We start from the raw sequence: 13,834 nt of genomic DNA, 5'->3' as shown, positions 1-13,834 counted from the left end.
TACTGGCGTCAACACCTTTCATTTTTGCGAATGGTTTGCCAGGGTCCTTGGGAGCGTACGCCATTTCAAATACACGGTGTCTGTATTTGTTCAGCGCCATGGGCTTTTTGGCACTGTACAACAAACGCGTGAAGTCTTCAATGGCTTGCACCACGGTCTCATTTGGCGCTTCTCCACCTAGTTCTGCGAAGACTTTCTGATAACGTTGATCTTTCTCAAGAATAGTTAGCGGGCGCTTTTTCCCCTTTCGTGAGAAGTCTGGAGCGTAATCGCACCCCGTGAATGAATGGAACGCAGGGAGCACTGTGCATAACAAGGGTCCACGTCCTCTGCGATCTGGGATACGTTCACATATCTTCTGTCACCTCGACCTGACGTGCCAACTTCCATCCATACACCGAGGGTCGTTTCGTGAACGTGATGGAGGAGTACGACGAGGAAATCAGTGTCCGATGCCCTGATCACCACGTTATCGTTATCGGAGAGTCGTGACTCATTGATGTGCATAATGTGCTGGCAGATTCTCGTGTCTCCTCCAGGATGATTGCTGCATAGTTCTCCAACTATTGACTTATGGATCTGTCCGCCCTCCACAGCGAAGCGTGCGCAGACATCATCAACTCCAATATAAACTTCCTTGTCACGGAGTGCATGGGCATGGCGTTGGTCTCCCCAATCTTTCAGAAGGAATCGCGGTACCTGGCTTTTGAATGACGTATATTTCAGAGCCTTATTCAAATCCTTAGGGCGGATTTGATCTGGGCCAGTGATCGTGTAACGTACATCTTCAGCGCCGCATCTTTCCCATTCACAGTCTTTAATCCAAGGTTGTTCATAGGTGTCGAAGACTATATCAACCCTCGTGGATGGGTACGCACCAGAAGCGTGAATAATTGATTGCGATAACCCTCCATAAGTTGGTGGGAGCGACGGTTGGGAGGAGTCGGAGCTGGTAGTTACCGTCAATAACGTGCACATCAAGAGCTGGTGGACTTCCATGCTGTGATGCTTTGTTCAAGTACAGAGAAAAGGGCGCTCTTTTCTGTGTGCATTATTGTTCCGTCCGTTTTGCACATTGTGAGAGGTACTCTTGATCGACTTTCTTTTGTGACGCGACAATGGCTATTCTGCCGAACATGTCTCTGGTACACCGAAGCTGTCTGACGATGGGATTTTGCGTCCTTGGCTTCTTCGCTCCCTGATTTGAAAATGTCTTGAGTTGGTTTCTCTTGATTGGCTTCTCAAATCTGTCAGAGTCTTCAGCGCATTCTTGGATTAATGAAATGTGGCGTGTGCGACCTTCATTAGCGATATTTAGAAGTGACTCGGTGATTTCAGAGGTCGCGCTTCTTCCCGTACTGACGTTGATCAGATCAAGAGTATCGAGTTTGAATGGGTATGCCGATGTCTGGATACTCTTCATCAGTTTCTGTAGATCGGTATTATCTTGCCGTATGCGGCTTGCAGACAGTTCCGCCTGTGCATCGTTTGTTCGTAGCATCCCGACCATATCAAATAAAACGCTGATGAGCGCGGCTCGAGTCCCTTTCGCGACGCTCCACTGGAGGCGCCCACTGTAACTGTTGGTTGATGCCGTAAATCCCGTCTGCCTTGAGGATGCATCACAATTGACCGTCTGTTCGAGCGTCAGGTCTATAAGCAGTCGGCTGAACTGGTTCTCTGTTCTGCGACACGAAAACATCCCTTGCCGTAGCATCTCCATCAGTCCAGGGTGTGTAAACTCGATATTCAGTAAATCAAGCTGATATTTCGTCATCCATCTTGAGTAATAGTGGCGGTTTGTGGCAAAGAAGACATCAGTCACCTGTGTAATCACCCAGATGAACAGGTCAACGTCATTCGTGCGGACAGCTCTGTCCATGATTAGAAACAAACCCACGTCACCAACGTACTGCAACCAAAACTGCACGGTTTTGCCGAACTCGCCATCTAGTGTGCTCTGCACCAACTTCCCGTACTCATCTAGTACTGCATTAATGACCCGAGATTCAGCCATGGTGTCCATTGACTGGGCGTTGGTCATATCCACAGAATGAATCAGAGTAACCAATTTGTCGAAGTTCTCGTATGTGGTCAGAAATTCTCTGAAGTGAAGAACGCGCAAGGCTAAGGCAAACATTGGGTGCAGACGTTTGCAGCGGTTGTAGTTGGTGCATTCGATGAAGCCACGCACTGAGCCAGATGCAAGGACGCCTGCCTCAACCAGGAGCTGTGCTCCTCCAGATTCACTGATTAGCTTTCCTATTGCTCTGAATTGACATATTGATATATGGAAAACACCGAACAGGATGAATACATCATCAAATGTTGGACTTTCAGTGGATTGGATTTTCAAAGCATTCTTTGCCACATCCAAGTCGTAAGTCAGGACTCCGTACCTCTGCCCGAGCTCGGCAGCGCATGCCTGTGTCACTTTGAGGGTCTGGACAATGACATCTTTGCTCGTCAGCGGCTCCGGAATGTTTTTCATGTAGAGGACACGTTGTTTAGGGAGGTGGTCAACATAGAAACGACCCATGAAGCCGGCCCACATTTGAATATTTTCCATCTCGAGAGGATGTGCAACCATCCAGATAAAGTCCAACTTTCTAGCGTTTTAAGGCTTATCAGCTCGACTAAATACACCCATGTTTTCGTACGTGAAGCGGTCCGTGCGGGGTTTCTTCTGGTATGGCTCCGGTGCCGCACTTTGGACATTTACTTTTCGTCTTGGCCGCCGTTTGTGGGACGACAGTGGGCATCGACCCCTCAGGAAACACTTCTTCAAGGGTACTCCTATCCAGGCGGGAATGGTTTGAGAAAAGATACCTATGGTAGCGTGCAATGTGTTTGCTCCAGAAAGGGTATGTACGACCTCGTTGTAATTGTCAAACGCCAGACCCGCCAGTTCATCCACCTCAGCTCCATCCAGGCAATTGAGCTTCCTGTCGAGAATCTTCTTCTTCTTCTTTCGGCTGCTCCTGTTGGGGGTCGCCACAGCGGATCATCCGTATGATCCGCATACTGATTTGGCATAGGTTTTACGCCGGATGCCCTTCCTGACGCATCCCTGGTCGCCTCTTATGACACAGGGATATGCTTCCTGTCGAGAATGGAATACGCTAATTCGGTCTCCAGGTCCTCGGTCGCCGTGTAGTTGATACAGTATCCGAGCCGATTCAAGATGGTCAATACACGGCGACTTCCGGTGCGCGACTTCAGCGCCATGGCGATCAGAATATCCTTGACAGGTTTGATGGTGGCCCCTGATACGATGAAGAGCGCATCTTGACTGGCGGCATTAGCTCGGCGTTTAACAGCATCTGAATGCTTTTTGACATTGGGACCACCAAATAGGACCCTGTAAAATGTCCCGACCAATTCAGGTGGATTACCTTCACCCTTTTTCAGTGAGTCAATTATGAGCGGATCGGTGAGAGGCTTTCTTCACTGACTTCAGCGCCTTCCGCATCACTAAAGCGGCTTTCGTTACCTGCCCTTCGGGTCATGACTTGAAATCGTAAACTGTTTCCACTGACGAATAATCAATGGCCGCGCTATGGACTATCACACCATATCTTTTGCTGGCTGACGAATTCATTATCGGTTGGCCTGCAAATCTCTTCTTCAGTACTTCGCCCCGAAGTACTGATTCACGGTGATGTGATTTTGCAACTCGAATTCTTCACACAGATCCAGATATCGATTGAAAACTCATTTCAGATGTTGCGGTCGTTTCCTTTCGATTACGTGTTCTTCGACGTATGCATATATTAACTCCAAGACATCCTTCGAGACTTGCTTTTCAGGAGGTAGATCCTCCTCCATTGCGCTCGCTCTGTCAGCGGCTTTAATTTTCTCGGATCGGCATGAATGATGGATGTACTTTGGCTTCTTTCGCAATCAGATCCACTCCTGATATCTTCACCAAGACATTTTGCAGCTTGAGAATTGTTGATATATCTCGTATCTTCTTCTCGGCCTGTTTTGTCTCAATCCTACCCGGTTTCTCTTTACTACCATTTGGTCGGTGTTTGATGTTCTTATTACAAAACAGGCATTCGTCACCAAAAATACCAGCAGTGGACGTTGATGATGTTGGAGAAGTGACGCGACGTAACTGTATGTTGCGTTCGTCACTGGTGTTTTGGTTGGTAATGGTAACTGGCAATTTCGATGATACAGCGGTGAAGTTTTTGTAACACTTGCTGTGATACCCGTCGGTATCTAACGGGAATTCTGGTAAACGTTGGACCACGCTACGATATTTGGATAAACTGAAGTTTTTCAGCAAGCGTCTGGAATTGGCTGAACTTCTTATCACCTTCAATTTGTCGGGCGTCAATTCTAGGATATTACCGCAGGATCCTGCAGGACACACAGGAATAATGCAGCCTGTCGGCGGGGTCGCCTCAGATGCTCCTCCTGGAAGACATATGTGGGACACTGTAAATCCTAGGGCTGGAAGTCGTGAAACGATCGCTACAAAGGTGCATATCCATTGGGGTTGTCTGAAATATGAACATGAACTTAAAAACAAAACAATCGGACTGGAATTAAATTTATCTGTTCTTCGGAATGGTGTGGTATACCGGCTTACCTGATTGCGGAGTAACTACAATGGATCCTTCGTTGTCTTTTTTTTCCCCCTTCTGTTTCCACTGAGCTCATTTCTGGCACCGGGTCTGTGAACGGCAGGTCACTGTCTGGAAGATGTTGGGCATTGCTGTCGTCACTCTGTGATGAAGGTTCTGGCTGATCATTGTAGTCGTCATTATTGAACTCCGAGTAACTGGGATCCAGTTGTTGTTCTGAACCCATGTTCGAGTGTCCAAACACAGCACTACTAGTACGAAAATCGAATCCGATTCCTCCGCTTCACGAGGCTTACACAGCGCTACACAGCACTACGAATATATTCTCAGTGCTGTGATGCACAGTTGGAGCTAAAAGAGAAACTAAGTCTACTCTCAGGAATGAGAACTTTGGAAATACCACAAAAAATACCAAACTGCTGTTCTGAAAACGTTTAGGTTAGTTTAGTTTTCTTTTTTCCAATTGGGTGCCCTTTTGGGCCCCTCTTGGGCCCCTCTTGTTGAACCAAGCCTGTGTATTTTATTTGAGTTGTCATTTTAAGATTGCAGTACATACCCGATTCAGTCATTGAGCCCGTGCGCGTTCTTTTCAAGTGTCCGATTTGGGCCCTTTTTCAGCACCTCCTCTAATTTGGGCCCTTCTTGTCTCGATGGGCCAAGGTAATTTTTTTCTTGAGCAGTGTTTTTGATGATTTGCACATTTATAGGAGTATTCTAAGACCACTTTGGAGTTCGTGCTTAAAAGTTTTATTCAAACAAACTGGGGGCCCTTCTTGGGGCCTTCTTGTTCAGCCAAGCCTGCGTATTTTCATTCTCGAGTTGTCATTTCATGATTTCAGTTCAATAAATCGATGATTTCAATTTTCGTTTTTTCTCGTGCTCGATAGTTTGATTAAATGTACAAAAGGGGCCTTTTTCAGGGACCTAAAACCTTTGAAGGCCATGGTGGCCGAACTCAAGAAACGGTTTATTTAGTTTTTCATACCATGCGCCATCAAATGACACCTTGAAACCTTTCGTGCTCAATACTTTAATTAAACGTCACTGGGCTCTCACACTATTTCTCTGACATGCACGGTCCAATTTTGTTCAAACTTGGCACAATTCCCGAGAGATACAGTGCCGATGGAAAGTTACACCCCCTTTCAAATGGCATACACGTGCCCCACACTTTTTTGTGATCTGATCAAAGATGGCCGACTTGTAGACTGGCGGCAATTTTTGTTGTAAATATAAACGGGCGAGCGCTTTTACTCCAGACAGCAAAATTACTAAAACAACGGGGGTTATGACATTTCATGTCTTTTTTTTTACTTGTTTATTCAGTCATCGCACTTGTTGTTCATGTTCACTTGTAAGGTTAGAAGAAAGTGAGTATTTGAACTTCTCTTTTGTGATGTTTGTAGAAGACTCGAAATGAAAAGGTGAAGAGGCTTCTGGATGTTTTGCTGGGGAAGGATAACCATGCGGTGATTCGCTTTCGGAGAGCCCTCGAGGTGGAAGGAAGCAGTCACTTGGCCGAGTTGTTGAAAAGCCGTAGTTCTGCGTCCTCCTCAGATGATTGTGAAGGATCAAGTATCGGTGAGTGAGTGTGATGTCTCCTGTTCCTTTTACCCAATACATATAGCTGAGTTCATGTCTGTAGGTGTGTGGGTAGGTCATAAGGCGCCATCCATTCTACAGGCCATGCCTGCCCCTCTCTCCCCAGTGTCTCAAGCACAGCCCATTAGACAGGCCACTCCTTTCCCACCAGCCATCCAGAAATGGCCACCATCTTTTTCGCTCCGCATTACTCTGTTTATCGGCCTCTGATGTAAATTTGAAGACTGAACAATGTGTCTCCTCTCATTAAATGAAGATACCATTTTGAGGAAGCAAAGGTACATTTTGATGACTACTCAAACGAGGTAATGCATGTTTTGTCCGCAACGATCTAATAATACACACCGCCCATGAATGAAGGTACGTTGATTCTAAATAGTGATACTTCATTTAAAAAAAAAAAACACTTTTGGTTTTCGCCCGACTTTTCAAGGCTTATAAACAAATTGATGGACATGTAATATCATCATTAAAATTAGCTCGGTCATGAAATACCTGCGTCTGTAATTAATTAATCGGGAGGCCGGGATATTCCCGAGAGATAGACTGTCTACACCCCTTTTCACAAATTTCACCTTTTGTTTCCTTGTAGCCTGGAATTAAATTGCATTAAATGAGACTTTTTCCACCTTTACATATCGTAACCCACAAATTCTCCAAATTTCAGAAAATTAATTAAAAATACAACACTGCAGTATCTTGGTTGGATAAGTGTCCCTCCCCCCCCCCATCAAGTTAATACTTGGTGGAAGCACCTTTGACAGCAAATGCAGGTGTGATTCTGTAGGGATAGGTCTCCACCAACTTTGCACACCTTGATTGGGCAGGATTTGCCCATTCTTCTGTGCAAAACTGTTCACGCTCAGTGAAGTCATTGAGAGATGGGGACAAAAACGCTATACAGCATGATATTTCAAAAAATTGTCGATGAGTTGATGACAAAACTCGGTGGATGAGCTGGTTAGGTGACAAGAACAAGCCGATTGGATTTTGGTTCAGGTCCCGATCCAGATCCGGCGGAGCAGTGGGAAACAAAATGTAAACTATTCAACCTGGCGGAGGTATGTGCTCTACCGAGTGCAGTTGTAGTTCTCCTCTGAAGTTGTTCAATCCCGCTCGTATCCTTATCTTACTGGTCTGCATGCACAGCACCTCATCATAACCCTTGCATCCATTTTGTGAATCGTCTACAAACCTGGACACGCCGATTAGAAATACAAATAAATGTACATGTGCCAAACTGAAATGCCTAATCCTGCCTGACGTGATTAAATGCTTTGAAATATAAAATATCAGCAGGGGTACGCGGCATTGCCGGGAAACATGGGGTCCCTCTTCCCACCTCACCCCTTCCCCAGCCTCCTTCCACCCCACCCCCTGGGGGACAAATTCATCGATATGGCTGAAAGAAGTGATGGTATTTGATGTTTATCCTCGCAGCCGTATAATGAATCTGGGTTGTGTGGTTGATGTGTGTTTTAACCTAGCTCATGACCCCTCCCCAAAGGGGAAGAAAAGGGGGAAGAAAAAAAAAAAACTACAAACCCCAACCTCCCCCCCCCCAAAAAAATGTATTTCATTAATTAACAACATTTTTTGCATTTTATTCCTTGGATCTTGTGTAGATGGGTTGGTGTGGTGCTCGTGCAAGCATGATGGGCTGAATGGCCTCCACCTGTGTTGGATTTCCTTGTTATTCCTTGTTATATAAAGTTTTGTGGCAATTAATCTTAGGAGCTCAGAGGAGTGACGTCACAAACAAACATTTCACTTTTACATATATGTATATATATATATATATATATATATATATATATATATATATATATATATATATATATATATATATGTTTATATATATATGTATGTATATATATGTATGTATATATATATATATATATATATATATATATGTATATATATATATATATATATATATATATATATATATATATATATATATATATATATATATATATAAAATGACCGTTTTTACAGCCATTTTTCCCTGCTGTGCAGGGGTTAGGCTTTTTCTTGAGGCAATGTTTTATGGCCGGATGCCCTTCCTGACGCCAACCCTGGTCGCCTCTTATGACACACAGGGATATGGTACACCTATTCTAACCGGGGCATACACCGGGACCAGTACACTGGCACTCATTTCGCCGACCTCAGAAGGATGACAGGCTGAGTCAACCCCCTGGTGTTAATTCAGCAGCCAACGGGGCTTGAACTCAAGAACCTGGGATCCCAAGCCACCACCCTAACCACTAAGCCAACACCAGGCTTTTATATATATGTATATGTATATGTATATGTATATGTATATGTATATGTATATGTATATGTATATGTATATATATATATATATATATATATATATATCCATCCTGGTTTTTTGTAGGGTTGGGGGAGGTGGTTGTGTGTCCCATCTCTCACTCTCCTCCTCGATGTTCTCCTGTTAATGTGTATAACATGTCACATTTGTGGAGTTTATATTTCAGTGTTTCTCACTTCCATGATTACCATAAATTTCTTTTTTTCCACCCCATCCTATAGTTTTCCTTTTTTTTAATCACCCTAATTTTTGTGTCCAAGACGGCTGTAAATGTAAACTTGAGGAAGCTGCATGTGAACATTGCACATTGCCACTTTTAGGTGGTGGTCCATGGTGATGCCTCTTGAAGATCTCTGTCATCTATCTGACTGCTTTGACAGATGCGGTGCTGTGGGAAGGCGGTGTGCCTCCACGGCCCGTTGTGTTTGTGCCTCGCCATGAGGCCGAGAAAGCCCTCCGATCTCAGCTCCGTCTGCTGCAGAAAAAACCAGGCTGGGTGGTGCTGCATGGCATGGCTGGTTGTGGCAAGTCTGTGCTCGCTGCAGAAGCTATCCGAGATGGTCCCCTCCTTCAAGGTAGACATTTCATCATCTCAACACAAATGTACTTCCTGTGGTTAGACAGATGGTCCACTTTTTCCAGAAGATGTGTGTGCATTTATCCTTGTTCGTGTGTGCGTTGAGAATGTTTTTCTCTCTTTGTGTTTGACAGATTGCTTTCCTGGAGGGGTTTGTTGGCTCCACGTTGGTGACGTACACGGTCCTGAGCTTCTGATGAAATTGCAGAGCTTGTGCTTGCGATTGGACAAGGCCGGCAGCTCAGGTTTACCGCCTCCGCAAAACACTTTGGAAGCAAAGGATAAACTCCGACACCTGCTTTTGAAGATGTACCCAAGGTATTGTTGCGGAAATGATTTTGAGAGCTTAAAACACATAGATTAGAGCAGTTATCTCCTCACTTTATATTTTGGAATAGGTGTGAAGTTAAACGACCATATGACCAGAAATGTGTTGATGTTGATCATTGAGACAGCCATGTCTTCTCCCCTTGCAATGTGTGTGTCCAAAACTGCTTTTCCATAATCTGTTTTTAAAAAAAAAAATCATTTTATTTCTTGTAATCTGTCCTTTATATTATTTTAAAAGATCTTGGCCTTGCAAGCAGATTAGAGTGTGAGTTCAGGTACGCTTTTGAAATAACTGGAATATTCTGGATGAGCTGAGAAGTATCTGGGTGGGGTTTTGGCTTGCGTGGCGCCTGAACGGCAATGAGCGCTGAGCGGGCAAGGCCTATTGACGTAATAGGGTGGGGTGGAAGGAGAGCTAATAAAAATCCCCGAGGGTACTCGGACGAGCGAAGTGGACCGGCAGGAAAGAGAATCTAATGCAAGACACATGGACGCCATCTCCTGACCCTCGTGCCACCCCCTCCTCTTGTGCCCCAAGCCGCACTTCGTCCTGTGCCACTCCGACATGCATGACCACTGTTGAGCTGCTGTGGCTCAAGGGACCATAGTGCCCTTTCCTCGGCGCTACCTTGCTGCGTTCCTGCCCACCTTCCATAGCTCCAGCATTGACTCACCCCAGGAACACAAACATCAGTGCTCTTCTGGTGCCCAAACAGGCCTCATAAAAGTATTCCATTTATTCTGTGTCCTCTCCACTGTCGTCCTCTGTGTCATATGATTGAGGCCTTAAGGTAGATAATTAAGGTTCTGGTCCGTTCGATTCTTCCAGGTGCATATTTCACTTATTACGACTTGTTCCTCTGGTCATCCAATTCCATAAAGTCACGTCAGACTTCTGGTGACATTCGTAATCAGATTTCTCCAAACATCCCTCTCCTGCACCGATTCCCGAAACTCCGACTGACACAGCTTGGTTGTGTCGAAGACATTTCGATGTCATCTGTACAAATGAACATTTATTGAACAAACAACTTCAACAAATACATACAAACGCATACATATGCATATGGAGGACCTGGACTCAGACTTGCTCCAGATCTCTGAAATACATGGAGAATTTTAGTTCCTTTATCGTGTTCAGTGAGACACAGCTCTTTATCATTTTAAATGCAAGTGTTACAGTTTGTCAGGTTGATGTATTTCCAGATGAGAATTATTTCCAGCTTTTGTGCAGCAATCAGCTTTATTTGAAAGGATTATAATATATTGTTGTAGATTTCCACCCGTTCAGCGTGCGGACGACCGCCTTAGCCAAATTGCGGCCGCGCGCACCCACCGAATGCGCAATCTAGTCGTAGTTTCCGGATCAATGCCGAAACCCAGCTACAGGTGTTTTTAACACACCATAAACCAGCCAATCCCTCTGTCCACGCGCTACAGGGTCGATCGCCGAATTGTCGATGTACCTAATTATTCGTGCACAGAGATACCAGGAGTTTATACCTCGACGGGACCTGCACGAAAATGAGCCGCTTAAGCGGCTCGTTCCGTATGCGAATGCCGAGCAGTTATATATCGCCAAGTCCCGTCAGACCAGATTATTTTATCGGCTTTAAAAGCCAGATAATATCCCGAACGCAATTATGGCAGTCAATGTAGGAAGGGACGCAACGAGCGGGTGACATTCAACAATGGGGACATTTATTTACACTCGGCACGTAAGCAGTCAATGGGGGGGATGGGGACAGGACACGAGCAAAAAGCCTACAGCCGATTCCTATTTGTTATGTACATACACTTACACCATTCACTACTTAAGGACGGGCGCACGGACAAACGCACACACAAAAGAAATGGTGGCTGTTGCCTTTAATAGGACTTTCAGCTCGGAAGGACAGGCGAGCTGAAATCCAGGGCCTGTCTCGAACCTGCCCGCCTCGTGCGGCTCGATCTGCGGAGGAGAAAGAGAACGACGACCAAGATGGCGACCACCAAGACCAGCCAAGACTAGCCGAGCAAGATGAACCCTCAGCGCGCGTGCAGACCGCGCTGATCACTCAACAGGACGAACTTTCAACGCGCTGATCCCATGGTGTAGAATGAACAAACTCCTGGACTCCTTTTTGCGCACCATCGAACGAACTCCTCAGAGCTCTGTCTCTCTGCAGACGGACGCCCTTCTGCGCATGCGCCCTCGCACTCCCTCCCACCCGCCAAATCGAGCGGAAAAACCCCACGACCGGCCAGGCGGAGGTGCGAATCCAGGCGAGGGCGATGCGGTGTAGTCGGCGATCATGTCGGCGGCGCAACCCCAAACAAAAAGGAAACCCATCCATTATATAAAAACCGCAGCGCATGAACATTTAAATACCCGTTAGACTTGGGGAAAGGGCTATCTATAAAACACATGCTTACCGAGATAACTACTCTGCAGGAACCTGAATGTTGAGTGCGATAGCTTTCCAAATCCGCAACAATATATATATATTTCAAGACCAGATGTGTAGACTCTCTCCCAGCTCAGGAATGAAATCAACACTGCAATCCTTTGGGCACGAAGAAGGATCACATACAATTTATTGTATGGGAAGGGAAAGGTTCAACTGCCTTTTAGCAGACAAGGGAATATAAAGCAAGCAGGTATTTTTTGAATAAATCTGAACATTTCCTGAGACCAACATTGTTAGTAGTGTTGTAATAGCATTCCTCTATCCAGCTTGCTGGTATCTTGTATTTATCTATCATGTCACAGAATCCCTTTAAAAAAAAAAAATATATATATATATATATATTTAAATAATAGACAATTCTTTTTACTGAATCTGGCTTACTGGAAAAGTCAGCCTGCTCATTACATTTTTTTTTAATAGTCAGGTCGACATTTCCATACAAAGGGAAGATATGATTATGTTAATTCAAATAAAAATAGATACGTGTTAAAGCACAGAATCTTATCATATACTGTCAGGTCAGGCCATGTATGGGAGCATGTGCCAGAACAGCGCGTCGCTGCGTCCACTTTCTGCCGGTATTCCAGGGGCCTCCGTTTGGCCATCCCCCAGGCAGATGCCAGGCCCATCCCCATCTCCTTGAGATGATGGTCAACCTGCTGCAACCATGAGGCACGTGGTCGGCCCACTGGCCTCCTCCACTCATGAGACTCCCTCGCTGAGAGAATCTGGTGAGCAGGATCAGGAAAACGAGCCACATGTCCATACAGCCACAACTGACGTTTACGTACTATGCAGGTAACAAATCTCATCCGAGTCTCTCTCAGCAACCGCTCGTTGGACACAAAATCTGACCAGCGATAGCCAAGGATTCTCCGAAGAGACCTGGTACCAAAGGAATTAAGTCTCCGTCTCAGATCCTTGGTCAGAGTCCAAGTCTCGCATCCAAGAGCAAGCGGCATGACTGGAAGTACAAAGGACCTGAAGACTCGGACTTTCGTCCTCCCGCACAGGTACCGGCAGCGCTACAACCCATGATCCAGTGAATCCATGACTCCCCAGGCCCGACCCAGACGTCTATTGACCTCTGACTCACAGCCGGCAGAGACATGAATATCACTGCCAAGGTAAGTGAATCTCTCCATGACCTCAACATCCTCACCACAAACAGGCACAGACAGGACAGCAGCATCCAAGATGTCATTGAAAGCCTGGATCTTAGTTTTGACCCAAGAAACCCGTAATCCCAGCGGCTCCGACTCCTCATTCAGCACCTCGAGGGCCCCCAAGAGGATATCTAAAGTCTCCGCAAAGATGACTGCATCATCTGCAAAATCAAGGTCCGAGATCTTGACATTCCCAAATGATGCACCGCAGCTTAATCTATCCAACATCCTCCCTAAAATCCAGTCCATACAAGTGCTGAAAAGTGTGGGGGCCAGTACACACCCCTGACGAACTCCAGTAACAACTGGAAATAAGTCAGAGATGGTACCACCACACTTCACAGCACTCTCAGTACCAGAGTAGAGTTCAGACATCAGATCGATCAGTTTTGGTAGCACCCCACGAAGACCAAGAATCCTCCAGAGGGCGCCCCGATTCACTGAATCGAACGCTTTACAGAGATCAACATAGGCTGCAAGCAGCCCCTGCCGAAACTCTCGTCTGCGTTCGGTGAGGACACGAAGAGCAAGGATACGGTCAATCGTTGACCTCTTTGGTGTAAAGCCTGACTGCTCTGGACGCTGGTGCTCAAGCAGATGGTGGCGAACCCTATCAAGAATTATCCGAGCAAAGACCTTGCCCGGCACTGAGAGCAGCGTCACCCCTCGGTAGTTGTTGCAGTCTTGGCGATCACCCTTCCCTTTACAGAAAGGGACAACAAGGCCCCTCTTCCAGTCAGTTGGGATGATGCCTGTGTTCCAGGCAGAGCACAAAA

At 45.8% G+C, this 13,834-nt stretch overlaps 1 protein-coding gene across 7 annotated transcripts in view; it reads left to right on the top strand.

Annotated features, from left to right (window-relative positions):
* Positions 1–13,834, top strand: part of APAF1 (apoptotic peptidase activating factor 1) — a 515,858-nt gene that overhangs the window by 23,149 nt on the left and 478,875 nt on the right. For 6 of the 7 annotated variants that reach the window (XR_015059575.1, XM_085886644.1, XM_085886646.1 and 3 more), the window contains 3 exons: positions 6,002–6,176; positions 8,916–9,110; positions 9,247–9,430. Coding sequence is in view for 5 of the 7 variants with exons in the window: in XM_085886644.1 (XP_085742770.1) it covers positions 6,002–6,176; positions 8,916–9,110; positions 9,247–9,430 (554 nt within the window). In the remaining 2 variants the exon portion in view is untranslated. Of the gene's footprint in view, positions 1–6,001; positions 6,177–8,915; positions 9,111–9,246; positions 9,431–13,834 lie in introns of those variants that run through there. The other variant, XM_085886648.1, reaches the window with a different exon arrangement.

Source organism: Eptatretus burgeri, chromosome 6, assembly GCF_056783735.1.
Source record: "Eptatretus burgeri isolate ZD-2024b chromosome 6, Ebu_testis_v1, whole genome shotgun sequence".
Taxonomy (NCBI): domain Eukaryota; kingdom Metazoa; phylum Chordata; class Myxini; order Myxiniformes; family Myxinidae; genus Eptatretus; species Eptatretus burgeri.
The sequence above is the reverse complement of the archived record's forward strand: the minus strand, read 5'-3'. Positions and strand labels throughout refer to the sequence as shown.